The 14,929-nt window shown below is 34.0% G+C and overlaps 2 protein-coding genes across 2 annotated transcripts; both read right to left on the bottom strand.

Annotated features, from left to right (window-relative positions):
• Positions 1–11,635: 11,635 nt before the first annotated feature.
• On the bottom strand, positions 11,636–12,064 carry LOC149782674 (transient receptor potential cation channel subfamily A member 1-like). Its single transcript, XM_089935168.1, has one exon. The coding sequence runs from the start codon at positions 12,062–12,064 to the stop codon at positions 11,636–11,638; it is 429 nt and encodes a 142-aa protein (XP_089791294.1).
• A 198-nt stretch (positions 12,065–12,262) lies between these two features.
• LOC149782675 (ankyrin repeat domain-containing protein 16-like) lies at positions 12,263–13,273 on the bottom strand. The gene has a single exon (XM_089935169.1). It carries the CDS (start codon positions 13,271–13,273, stop codon positions 12,263–12,265), a length of 1,011 nt encoding a protein of 336 aa, XP_089791295.1.
• Positions 13,274–14,929: the final 1,656 nt, after the last annotated feature.

The raw sequence follows: 14,929 nt of genomic DNA on the forward strand, positions 1-14,929 counted from the left end.
GTTACTCTGGACAGTACTCTCACATTGCACCAACATGTCATGAACATATGCAAGGCTGCATATCTTGAGCTGAGATGCATCAGCTCCATTCGCAAATATCTTTAAGTTGATGCCACTAAAACACTTGTGTGTTCATTAGTACTTTCAACACTGGACTATTGTAATTCAATTCTGTCTGGTTCATTTCAATATCTGCTGCAGAAACTTCAAAAAGTTCAAAACACAGCTATTCGGATCATACTTAGAGTATCACGATCAGAACACACCTCCCCGCTGCTCTGTACCCTACACTGGCTATCCATTCGATCCAGAATCAAACACAAAGTTTGTTCTCTGTGCTACGTTTCACTGTCGGACTCTAGTCCAACATACCTATCCGACCTCACCCATGTGTACACACCAGCAAGATACTTACGCTCCTCTTCTGACAATCTTATACTCATTATTCCCACTATGAAAACAAAGTCGTATAGACAGCGCTCTTTTGCATACCAGGGCCCAACAACGTGGAATGAATTACCCACTGAACTTAGACACAAAGACACAGTGATCTCATTCAAGAGTGCTCTCAAAACTCACTTATTTCGACTGCAAGAAAAAACGTAAAGACCTAATAATGTTTCCTATCTTAAATATCCCCAGCATATTTGTGTATGTTTTCTAATTTCATGGTGTTTGTTTCTGTAATCATATCATTATATCTTTTTTATCCTAAAGGTGTTGTCTAATGTTGTAAAGCGCTTAGAGCTTCTAAAGATTAGGTGCAATACAAAGTCCTCATTATTATTATTATTATTATTATTATTATTATTATTATTATTATTATTATATATGTTGGACTTCAGCGTTATTACACAGGTAAATGTGCAAGTTTATATTTTCAATGGACTGCTAAACCTTTGGAGAAGCACAGATTGCCAAATCATCTTGCTAATATACTGAAATGGTGACTCTAAGAAAATTTCCCTATGATATCGATATCACAGTCTTAAATAGTAAAATTCATCAAATGTTGATTGTGATAAAACTTCCCTAAGATATCGATATCACAGTCTTAAATAGTAAGTTTCATCAAATATTGATTGTGATAAAATTTCCCTAAGATATCGATATCACAGTCTTAAATAGTAAAATTCATCAAAAATTGATTGTGATAAAACTTCCCTAAGATATCGATATCACAGTCTTAAATAGTAAGTTTCATCAAATATTGATTGTGATAAAATTTCCCTAAGATATCGATATCACAGTCTTAAATAGTAAAATTCATCAAAAATTGATTGTGATAAAACTTCCCTAAGATATCGATATCACAGTCTTAAATAGTAAGTTTCATCAAATATTGATTGTGATAACAATTTCCCTAAGATATTAATATGTCTTAAATACTAACTTTCATCAAATGTACATCTCTAATGGTAAACTGTCAAAACATATGCAGATTTTCTGATCACGGGTCAATCTTACCTTTATACATTATCCCTGGATATAAAGGATTATTAACAGAACACAAAGATGTGTCCCTTATAGATAGGTGAAAAGACAAGTGAAAAGATAAATGGGTACCAAACTTTTTCACTAAAGTTATAAATATGCATTACTGAAAACCCATAATATCTTCACTGTGTAAAGGTAAAGTGCAATTGCAGTTGCTATGATTTACTGTGATTTTGTTTCACTGACTTAACAATTTGGATAACTGAACAACATATCCCTGAATACATCGTCCACATGGACAGGCATCATGATATTATTAAGTCAAAGACTGTTTGACATTATGACATCATTCCGCTCACATTTATGTCTGGAATGAAATTACGAATGAAGTACAGAAATGAATTGCCAGAACACATCTATTTCAATATTTGTAATTCCTTTTCTTGGGTAAATTTGACAGATCTAGTAACTTCTACTATGAATTAGAATATGAAGTGCACTGTCCTATCTATGATGGGCTTCATGATTTGGTTACCTGATTGGCAAGCTCGTCAGCCACTCAGCAGAATGAATCTGTGAGCCCAAGATATGATATAATACCCTAATAGTAACCTATACATATTTCATTTGAATGATCAAGCACAAACAAATGGTAAATACTGAGCATTGTACTATTTATCACATAATTGTGGAAACCAGAATCTCATTTATATTTATATATATGATATGTATTGAATTATACTGCCAATATGTTACTGCGCAAACCTTGACATAAAATCTCGGGGTTGTGGACAAGGCCGACACTTTCAACACCAGAAATGAGGACACTGTATATACGAGTGCTTATGCCAGAAAGACATGCATTAAGTAATGCGATATCTTCTACATTAGAATCCGAAAGTAATTATTGATAAATACATTATAACTGCTTAATTCATATATGATATTATCTGACTTGTTGCATACATTTTATATTAATAATCACATTGAACAGCTACAAACAAAAACTGCATGACGCAAACGATTATTTATTATAATGCAGTCATTCAGTCAGTTGACAATATTTAGTATAATCAATTATTGCAAATCACAAAAGGTCATACAAGACATAATTTCTGCCACAGAGATCAATTAATAATTGTTCTTGATAACAGGTGGATTTACCTACTGTAGTAACAATGGTTTGCTGACTACGGGTATTGTTGACAAGTTGTGAACAACAGTAATAACTTCAAAATCGTATAATTACGATCAATTATAAAAGTAGATTGCAACAAAATATAGGTCGCTTACCACTAGTATTACTTGCTTACTGTGTTACATAATTACACTAATGTCACGGCAATGCAACCAAATATGAATTGCTGACTAATGAAATTGCTGATTAGTTATGATTGTATCTAATTATGGTCAGGTTAGCACACTGTAACTAATTATGGACTGCTGACCGCTGGTATTGCTGGCTAATTGCGAGTGCCACATAATTACGGTCACTTCGGCCCATTGGAACTGGCATTGGAATGCTGGCTACTGATAATCTTGAATGGTTGTACTGTTACATATATTTGATTTAATTTATATTTGATTTAAGTTGTTTTTGATTTGATTTGATTGTTTGTGGGTTTTGAAATCTTTTTATATTCTTTACATGTCAATAAAATGGAATTTTTTTTACTACGAATTAGATATTTTCCAGAAAATTCAGCTTGATCAGAGTTTCAACTTAGATTCATAATAATAGAAACATTTGTTTCTATTTTTGACATAGTTCCTGACTTGATTGAGGGTCAAGTAAGCAACTTTTTATAGGAGTAAAATTATTAGTTTTTCTCAAGAACATGCAGGAGCTATCTGACTTTTACATGTAAACATGATCAGGTCATCCTCTATTTCGCAATATATTTTGCAATTAGGCATTTCCAAAATTGCGAAATATTTAGTATTAATAGTGATGCTTAGAGAGAGAGAGAGAGCTCAGAGTCCAGGGCTTTAAAATACTTGATGATGTCAAGTTGTTTTCTTTTGCTGTGACCAGAAATGAACGTTTAAGTTTTGAGTTGTTAGTTAATTTTTCTCCAAAGGATTTGGACTCTCAAAGATTAATTGGATTCTCTGGAAATATTATTGTATTCATGCAGAATTCTTGAACAGGATATTTATTCAAAATTCTGTTTGGATTTTTAAGACCGGAGGATAAATTATTGTGCTTGTACAAGGAACTGTAGACGTCAACACAGTACAGACTACAGGATACGTCATCGCCTTCCATCTTGGATTTTTCGACGGGACTCAAACTTAAATCATTAGAACATTTCAATATTACGACTGCTAAAATCTTTATTCGTGGATTATTCTTGTATTAAGTTTGGATTTGATTCTGGAAACCGTAAGCTCTCATATCTTTCATTTTTACAGTAGTTTTCCCGGAAAATAAATTATTTTGTTATATTTTTAAAAGCTTGTTGTTTTCACTCTTTCTTGTGTTGCTGTTTATTCGAGCCTAAACCCGTAACAGTACATATTACGTGTTTGTAGCCAGGCTCAAACCTTGACTTATAACTAGTCTAAACAAGTCTGACAGATTCATGTTCACCAATAAATAATATATACAAATTTAAATAGTTCAACTTCAAAATGATACCTTACTGCCCAATGTTATGTTTCGTTTTTATTTGAATAGTTATCAGATTTCCGCTTGTATTATTTCTTTGGTGATGTTTACTCCAAAAGAATGACGTAAATAAAGTAGGAATGCAACTTAAGGGATCTCTTCTTCCAAAGAGTGCATTGCAAAGTAATTTTGAGTTTGTGGCACTGTGTGGCCATGCACTGGCTAACTCTCTTACAGTTAATGGATACGGAGGATTATGTGTGGTCAGGCATTGACTAACTCTATTAATATCCATGGATATGAAGGATTATTGTATAGGATTTTAATTTGATTCCACATCGATTTCATTTTGACCTATTAAGGAAAAGTGGTACACCTTCCCGGACCATAATCGATGTCAGCATAAATGCAAACAATTAGTACATGATATGATAAATATTGTGTTCTGATTGGTTAACTACATGGACCTGTTTTAGGACAGTATGAATCTCCACATGGCTATGGAATGCTATACTTGACTATATGAATTACACTTATTCCAATTAGAAATATTGACACAAGTCAAGATAATATAATGTCATAAGAATTTGCGTAATTACTAAATCAATTATTGCCTGCTTCGTGGGAACAGTCCTCCAATAATGTTATCTGGTAGGACAAATAAGCAAGTGTTTTAGTATGTATGAAAATGAAAACACCATGGAATATCACATGACTACGTTGTTACTTATTTATAATTGCAATGTACATAAAACGTGTAATTACACCTCATAATGTCACAGATTGCATCATCATGTCATGCAAAGGAAAGATATAACGACCTAGTCATAAAAATGGATTTGAAAGCATTTTTCTAAAGATTCCTCTGTTTGGTCGATTAAAATCAGTCTTTTTGTCATGCCACAAGTAGAATTTTGCATCTGTGCTCATTTCAAATGAATTGGTTTAATCTTGTCAAATAATTATAATATGTTGCCCGCCAGAATTTACTAATGAGAACAATTGGAATTAATTGTGTATAATAAAATTACTGAACTCCTTAAAGGAATTTTACAGTTTAAATGTATACATTGCTTAAGAACGAACAAAAATTCAGTAGCAAATTAGATAAAAAATTAATACCGCCAAAGTCCTTTTTTGAACTGAAGTAGTGTTATATGACTCATTATCATAGGTGTGCTTTTTGTAGTCTTTTGCTTATTTTTTAAAATGACAGCGAAAGTGATGTTACGCATAAGAATGCACACAAATATTGTAAATGGTGATTAATGAAGGCAATATGTCATCGCTGAGATGCTTACCATGATGAAGCCCCAGGCCTTAGATCTTGGCGTTTTAAAATAGTGCAATTTATATATAAAAAAAACTTTGACTTTGTGTTTGAGGATTTTACTTTTTTGTCTTTGTCTTTGTTTTTTATCTTCTTTGGGATACGTACACTTCTCTGTCGCCATACAGCCAGGTTTCTGCTTATGTGCCATTAACACTATATATAAATGTATAAATACCTTACTATACTGCAAAAGAAAACAGTGGAGGAACATTTCAAAGATTAGTGCGAATACAGTGACTGGTCATATTTATATGATAACCATAATACGTACCATGTTTCACAGCAATCCACTTAAAACTGCAAGAGTTGCATTAACCAAATATGTCATATGTTTTTTTCCGCATGTAAAAAGTCAAAAAATTTAATAACTCTTATAGCATAAATCCTGTTAAGGGACCAATGTTCTACTGAGGGACAACATTTCCAGGAATCCAAGATAAGACCATTCTTTCTTTATAAATGTTGAGTATTGATACCATCACTGAGTACTAACATGATTTTCAAAATGGTGACCATATTTTGAATGCAAGATCAGCACAACGTTATCTATCCCGCCGTATAACTCATCTGCAAAAATCAATTTATTGATAATTTACGTGATGCTATTTGTACTGCTGTGAATTATACTAAATTTTGCAACTATTTTTAATTTCATATTTCCAAGTCACTGTTGTTAAAACTTGTCCAATGCTATACTCCTTTGCCTCCAGTAAAAATAGAAACTTTTGAATTTACATTGTTTTGTTTTTTCTCTAATCTCGTGGGTGAATAACTCCAATATTCTCACCCAAACGATAAACGTTTTCGTTATTCACTCAGACCAAAATCTCAAATATTTAAAGAATTTGAAAATAGCAGATAAATTGGGTAATGATTACAGATTATATTTTATGCTCTACAGTGTTTTGCGTATATTCTGTTACGATTATATGGTCTTGAACCAAGTAACATAAAAGAGTGAAAACCACGAATTTGTAATATAACTTACAATAAGGCGAATGAAATCCTAAATAGTCCCAAAAGTTCTATCACAAGTCCAAAAGAATCGAGTATTCTAAATGAGTTCCACTGGTATTCCGAATGAAGTCCAATCTATTTTGCTGATGTGCATGCAAATAGACTTGATGTATCACACTTATATAATCCAAAAGTGTTTAAATGAATTCAAAGTATTTCCAAAATATTTACTTAATTCACAGTTTATAAGCAGCTTTTAATTCAAGCAAATATTTCAAATAAATTAATTCCACTCAATTAAATTGAACACAACTATTTAACTCGACTGTGTCTGATGTTTATGCTAGGCACAACTAATTCTCAGGTAAACATCACTTATAAGGAAAGCTAAGACGCAATTCCAGAATCAGAACGAGGATCGAATAATGATTTCGAAATCATTAACGTGTCAACAAGGTCAAGTACTTTAAGTGCCAGCCAATCAGGAATTAGGTCACCTGGGGAAAACACATGACCTAAACTCTAATTTGTAAAAGAGATTTCTTAAACCTTCCAAGGCCACAATAAAAAGTTCACTTCTATCTATAAATTATGTAATGTGGTTACCAAAATGACCTCATCTTAAAGTACACACCTACAACTATAAAAAGTTATTATTTAAGATGCTATTTATTAAATGACCCTTACAAGCTATAATTATAAAAATGAACACACATGTTACAGATATACATAACAATTCACACAGTAAATCTGAGCAACGAAATCGCTGCTTATTTGAAGATAAGAAAGCATACACTTAAAATGCACAGTATTCTGATTAACATTATTCAGTTTTCATTAACATCATAATGCAAACACTAAAGCGTACATTCGTACAGTAAATATTAGTAATCTAATTATTTCTTAATTCAAGATAGAGGCAATAGAGTATACACTTAAAATGTACATTTGTACAGTGTATCTCAGCAACACATTTCTTTCATAAATCAAGATAACAACGCATACACTTAAATATAACATTCACACAGCATATTTGAAAAACATATTTCTTTCTTAATTCAAAACAATCAAACATATGCTTTAAAAAAGACATATAGATGGACTCATCTAGGATCTTTCGAGTGATAAATCGACATATTTTGTTTCTCTTTTAAATAGATCGACATATTCCTCCTAGACTGCAATGACTGATAAGATGGAAGAAGATGTGTCTTTGCTTACGTTATCTGTTTAATGAAAACATTCTGGATTCTTAAAGAATGAACGATCAACAAAAAAAATCTCATGGGAAATCCACACATTCACCGACAAGCCTTTAATTGTCTGCACAAAGTATCATAGCTAATATGATCCAAACTGTGACAGGGATACCGGTCGCAGTGAGATATTGCGTACACGGAGGTCGTGCTGAATAGTTTTTATAAAATATAATAGAGGGCGGCCGTAGGAAATATCTACTATTGAACAGTTTCCTTCTATTATGGTATTTCGCTGTTCGATAAATCGACCCCCAAACCTGTATTGATATAGACGGATATATATTAAATTTAGCAATGTTTGCATCATTCGGAATGTTTTGGACTCGTTCCTAATGCATTGTCCAAAGGTTTGTGCATGAAGGCCGTACGAATAGGCACTTCCTTGTAAACAATGGTTTCGACATAATGGACTATGCTGTAGGCTCTACAGAGTTGTTTCCCTTTACTTTGTATTGATGACAGAAATGAATCCTCCCATTTTCCGATCTATTGTAGAATAGGATTGCTAATGAACAAATTAATTGTAGTAAAATAGATCAGAATACAAGGGGTTATGTTTATAATGAATATGCCAATGATGGTGGCTTTAGCGATGACGTTGAGGATGCTGATGACGAAGGCGATAATAATGATGGACAATTTTTCTCGATTGAAAGAAATAAATTGGATATCATTTCTTCAACTTTTTGGATCTTTATGTAAGAAAATGTGTATTGAAATCCAGCTACGAAAGTTCCCAGCTTTACTAAAGACGCTACAACTCCCATGGTTTGAACAAAACTGATAATACTAAAGCCTTACGCTTTGAAAAATATAATGATCTGGATCTTTACTGGAAATGCACCTTATTTCTTCTCTTGTCCTTCAACCAATATATAGTTAGAAGGTATGGATCTCTACTGTTTTCAAGTTATGATTCACGGGCAAGACCACAAGCTAAAGGCCATGATTACCGAATTGTGTTGAAAACATGGGTATGTCTAGTGATGACTCATGTCCACTAGACCTCTACATGGGTACTGACGGGGCATCTCAATAGTTTCGGAATTGTAACCCAGGATAGGTGTACCCACGATGACCATTTCTGGGCAAGACCAGGAATTATAACCCAAAAGCCTAATGCATATGTCACAGTCCTCCCCTGAAGATGATAATAAACGACTTTTAAATCTCCACCTATAATGCCTCAAATATTTACCTTAACCATCCGCTGTAACCTGCTATTTATATATAGATACTACAGCCACGTAAATTTCAAAGATTAAAGCCGGAGTAATTTAAGGAGAAACAATATATTACTAATGGAGGGACGGACAGGCAGGGGACATAATCCTCGCCTTTCTAAAAGAAGTATGAGTCACAGTTATTAGTATGAACTTAAAGATTATGACTTTCAATGATAATTATGAAAAGGTATCAAACGATATCAACACTTCGAGAAAATTTCTGATTGTATAACACAGTATACCTTTCATAAAACAGCTTTCATGAAAGGAGATACACAAAATAAATTTTCATATATTTACATTCGAAAATAATGATATAATTAAAACAATACACATTACTATATCAGCAATACATTTTTTTAAAAAGAATTATATACTGAGTATACTTTTATAACTGCTGTAAACAACAAAAGCTCTGACAACCCTATTAATACTACGTTCCAATTGCCTAACAAGTGTTCATGATATGTACACTGTCCATTCATGACTGTAAGAGTACAGGTACATACAAGTAGAAAACAGGAAAAGTAAGTCATGTATATCAAAATTTGCACATTACATTATATTGTTATTATTATTATTATTATTATTATTATTATTATTATTATTATTATTATTATTATTATTTTGTCTTTGCTGAGACTCCTCGCCAGTTCCAAATAATGCTCAATAGGTTGGGAATCAACAGCACTTGACATAAAATGAGAACATGCACAAAGTAAGGAGAGAATTGTAGAAGAAATTTATCAATCTTATTAACACCTACACACGACAGACAACAGATCTGGAAATAATAGAATAATACTGTGTGAGTGTGAACCACCCAAACATTGATGAGTAAAACGTACTGAAATTTTTATCATAGAATTAGAATAAAACAAGGTAGTACGCAACCAAACAAAGAAAATCGTCAGCAAATAATGTCGCATCAATACAGTCTTATTGAGAAATCAAAATAGAACTGGATCCAACGTTAAAAATGGTTTATAATAACAACTTTCTTAGCAAGGACGTGATGAGACAAATAAGAAAAGGATTTATAACTATTATGCATAATTGAAAATGCCAAAAGGGATACTTAAAACATTGGAGACTTATATCACTATAAATTGCTGACTTTACAGTATTAAGCAAGATGTTATCCAATTGAATAAGAAAGTTTTATTACAGTTTATAAATGAAAATCAATTTTTGAAGAGACAAAGGACAATATACACTAAATAATACTATATTCTAAAAGTAAATAGACTACATAGAAAGAACCGGTGAACAGGGCGAACTATGTATAATTCATCAAGAAAAGGATTTTTACTATGAATGAATTTAATCAAGTTAAAAAAAAGGATTTATTAAAAAGAGTGATATTAGGCCAAATGATTGCAATTGCGTATACATACTAATTAATAATATATTCGCTTACTTAGAGTAAATGGGAATTAGACAAAAAGTACAAGTAAATGAGGCTTTGACAAAAGTACAAGCAAATGGGGCTTGGACACAGAATACAAGTAAATAGAGCTTTCAGAAAAAGTAAAAGTAAACGGAGCTTTTACAGAAAGTACAAGTAAATGGTACTTTGAGAAAAAGTACAATAAAATGGGGCTTTGAGAAAAAGTACAAGTAAATGGAGCTTTGAGAAAAAGTACAAGTAAATGGGGCTTGGACAAATAAAACCATTCAACATTACAAAATTAGTAAGACAGAGTTGCGCGTTTTGTATGTTGCTCTATGTGACAGCGATATAACTATTAAATATTAAACAAGAAATAACGAAATTATCATCGAATAAAACTGCCAAACCTATTTAAAGAAATAAAAATTGTTTCAACATGAATATGACGTCTATAACGTTCAGATCGATATTATGTTGAACACATACACAATAAGTACAAATCCATCGAGAGTGCCATAGGGTGAGGTCGCAAATACATGACTCCAAAACGGCGATTCCGGAGTATGTATATATAAAAAGTAATATTTATATTTACAACGACTGGTAAAGACAATACACAAACACACTATCATAATGTCCTAATCAAAATATGAATTAATATAAATCTTTGTGAAGAAAACCTCATCACTTTAAACTGTCACATAAAGACATAGTAGCGATATGACTGAAAAATTGTTAAAGCTATGTTAAAAATCCAAACTACTCTCTCTCTCTCTCTCTCTCTCTCTCTCTCTCTCTCTCTCTCTCTCTCTTTATATAAATGCGCGCAGGACATAAGCGCGACAAGAACGTGTGAAGAAATGTTATTACAATATAATGCATTAAATAAATAAAATATATATTTGCTAACAAAATGTTGGTTTATTTACTTATAATGTTCATTATTTTATACTCGATGTTCGCCCTATACGCACTTGTTGTGAAATGTTAACAAACTTATTATTGGCTTTTTAAAATATTGAAAACAAAGAAGAATATTGTGCAAAACTAGCCTTATTTATGTATATAGCATAAGTAGAAATGTTAGATGTTAATGTCATGAGCTATTCCTTGCAAGTAATCTTCTAACAGTACTGTTCTTTATGTTGGAACCAAAGCCTGGAGACGGCGATTTAAGACGGACGTACTTTGATTTAGATGCCTCTCATTTTCTGATGCCCGAAAAATGAAAACTCTCAAATTTCACTTCGTAGTGATACTGTTCTTTCCACACAGTTAAAATGTAACGAAGACCGAACAATTTACGTGCGTTTTGTCTTCTCAGTTAAAATGTTGGCATTGTCTTCAAGCAGTTTCATGTGTAGCCGTTTTAAACCTTGTCTAGATTAATTAGTTATTTTAAGAGAAAACCATTACTGCTTAGAACTGCATATTAAACTGAACCTTGTTGATCATTGCGGGATATCTTTCTACCAAGTACTTGACTATTTGTATCCGAGCGGCAATTAGTGCTATGTGAAGTAATGTGTTTTGTGTAGCTGTCCTACACCATGGATCCAGACCTTCATCAATTAGGTATTGTAAGAGAGAGACATCATTGCTCTGAACAGCACAATGACCTGATGTTCTATTCCGATTGTCAACCTCATTGATCATATCAGGATATTTCTCTGCCAGGTATTTGCTCATTTCCAACTGATCAGCATTGCTTGACCTGTGTAGTAATGTTTGTTGCGATGATGTTCCACACCAGGGATCCAAACCTTTATCAATCAGGTATTGTAAAACGTAAACGTAACCTGCATAATGGCCTGGTGTTTCTTTACAATTGTTAACCTTATTGACCATATCAGGGTATTTCTCTATCAAGTACTGAGTTATTTTTAACTGCCAGCAATGCATGACATGTGAAGCAATGTTTCTTGTGTATCTGTTCTACGCCATGGATCCAAACTTTGATCAAGGTACTGTAAGGCAGACACCTTACCCCTCTGAGCAGCATAATGAGCTGGGGTTTCTCTACAGTTATTAACCTCATTGATCATATCAGGGTATCTCATAAGCAAGTACTGAGTCATTTACAACTGCCCAGACAATGTTTGACATGAGAAGCAATGTTTCTTGTGTATCTGTTCGACGCCATGGATCCAAACCTTGATCAATTAGGTATTGTAACACAGAGACCTTACCGCTCTGAGCAGCATAAAAAGCACAGGACTTTCCACAATCGCTAACCTTATTGATCATACCAGGATATTTCCCAACCAAGTATTGGGTCATTTCTAGCTGGCCAGCAATGCATGACATGTGGAGTAATGTTTCTTGTGTAGCAGTTCTGCACCATGGATCCAAGCCGTGATAAATCAGGTATTGTAAAACGGACACGTTATTGCTCTGAGCAGCATAATGAGCTGGTGTTGTTTTACGCATGTCAGTCTTATTGATCATGGCAGGATATTTCTCAACTAAATACCTGCTCATTTCCAACTTGCCAGCATAAAAGGATCTATGTAGTAATGTTTCTTGTGTAGCTGTTCTACACCATGGATCCACATATTTATCAATCAGGTACTGTAACACGGCGACGTTACCACTCTGAGCTGCATAATGTGCGGATGATTTTGTATAATGGTGTGCCATAATAAAATGTGTCATATAAGGGCATTTCTCGACCAGGTAATTGGTTTTTTGCAACTGACCAGCTATGCATGACATGTGTAGTAATGTTTGATGCGTATCAGTTCTGCACCAAGGATTCAAGCCTTGATCAGTCAAGTACTGCAAGACGGAAACATTACTGCTCTGAGCAGCATAATGACCAGGTGATCCTTTAGAACTGTCAATTTTATTGATCATATCAGGATATTTCTCTACCAAGTATCTGGTCATTTCTAGCTTACCAGCTTTGCTTGACCAGTGGAGTAATGTTTCTAGCGTAGTTGTTATACACCATGGGTCCAAACCTTGACGAGTTAAGTAATGTAAGACAGAGACATTACCGCACTGAGTAGCGAAATGACCTGATGTTCTGTTACGAATATCCACCTTTCTGATCATGTCTGGGTATGTCTCTACCAAAAAAAAAATGGTTCTTTTCTAACTGACCGGCAATACATGACATGTGTAGTAATGTTTGGTGTGTTGCTGTTCTACACCATGGATCTAGGTCCTGATCAAGTAGGTATTGTCAATCGGATATATTACTGCTCAAAGCAGCAACATGACCTAATGCTATTTTACGTATGTCAACCTCATTGATCATATTAAGATATTTTTCAATCAAGTACTGAGTCATTTCTAACTCACCGGCTATGCAAGACATATGGAGCAATGTTTCTTGTGTAACGGTTCTACATCATGGATCCAAACCCTGATTTATTAAGTACTGTAAAACAGAGATATTACCTATCTGGGCGGTATAATGAACTGGTGTATTTTTACTATCATTAACCTTATTGATCATCTCAGGGTATTTTTGGACAAAATATTGGGGCATTTCTAAATGACTGGCAATGCAAGCTTTGTGGAGCAATGTTTTTTGTGTTGCTGTTCTACACCATGGATCCAGGCCTTGATCAATCATGTATTGTAACACAGAGACATTCCCGCTCAGAGAAGAATAATGACATGGTGTCCCTTTACAATTATCAACATCATTTGTTATAGTAGAATATTTCTCTACCAAGCAGTGGATCACGTCTAAATGACAAGCAACATATGACATGACGAGCAATGATTCTGTAGCTGTTCTGCGTCGGGGATTCAAACCTTCACCAACTTCGTTCTGCAACACAGACACATTACATTTCACTGCAGCATAATTAACAGTTGTTATTTTAGAATCATTATCCTTATTGGTCATATCAGGGTACTTCTTAACAAAGCACTGGATTGTTTCCAAAGGAGTGGCAACGCGTGTCGCAGTGTCTCTTGCGTAGTGGTTCTACACCATGGATTCATACCTTTTTCAAACAGATCTTGTAAGACAGGGACGTTACCCTTCTGGGAAGCATAATGACCTGGTATTTCTTTAGGAATGATAACCTCATTGATCAAATCAGAGTATTTCACAAGCAAGTACTGGGTTATTTCTAACTCACCGGCAATACAAGACATGTGGACCAATGTTTCTTGTGTAGCTGTTCTACACTGTGGATCCAGGCCTTGATCAATCAGGTATTATAAAATGGAGACATAACTGCTCTGAACAGCATAATGAGCTGGTGTTCCTTTACGATTGTCAACCTCATGTATCATATCAAGATAGTTTTAAACCAAGCATTTGGTCATTCCTAATTGACCGGCAAGGTATGACCTGCATAGCAATCTTTCTTGTGTAGCTGTTCGACACCATGGATCCAGACCATGATCAATTAGGTATTGTAATACAGACATGTTACTGCTCTGAGCAGCATAATGACCGGGTGTTCTTTTACAATTCTCAACCTCTTTGACCATCTCAGGATATTTTCCCACCAACTACTGGGTCATTTCCAACCGACCGTCAATACATGACATGTGTAGTAATGTTTCTTGTGTAGCAGTTCTGCACCATGGATTCAGGCCTTGATCAATTAGGTATTGTAAGACGAAGACATTACTGCTCCGAGTAACATAATGAGCTGGTGATCGATTACAACTGTCAACAGCATGGATCATATCAGGATAGGTTTCCACTAAGTACTTGGTCACTTCTAATACACAGCCAACACA

Source organism: Sinohyriopsis cumingii, chromosome 15, assembly GCF_028554795.1.
Source record: "Sinohyriopsis cumingii isolate HCF-2022 chromosome 15, ASM2855479v2, whole genome shotgun sequence".
Lineage (NCBI taxonomy): Eukaryota > Metazoa > Mollusca > Bivalvia > Unionida > Unionidae > Sinohyriopsis > Sinohyriopsis cumingii.

Excerpts from the sequence above, each read along its gene's own strand:
- LOC149782675 (XM_089935169.1), bottom strand. The coding sequence starts at position 13,273 with ATGATCAGAAAGGTGGATATTCGTAACAGAACATCAGGTCATTTCGCT.
- LOC149782674 (XM_089935168.1), bottom strand. The coding sequence starts at position 12,064 with ATGGTCAATAAGGTTAACAATTGTAAAGAAACACCAGGCCATTATGCA.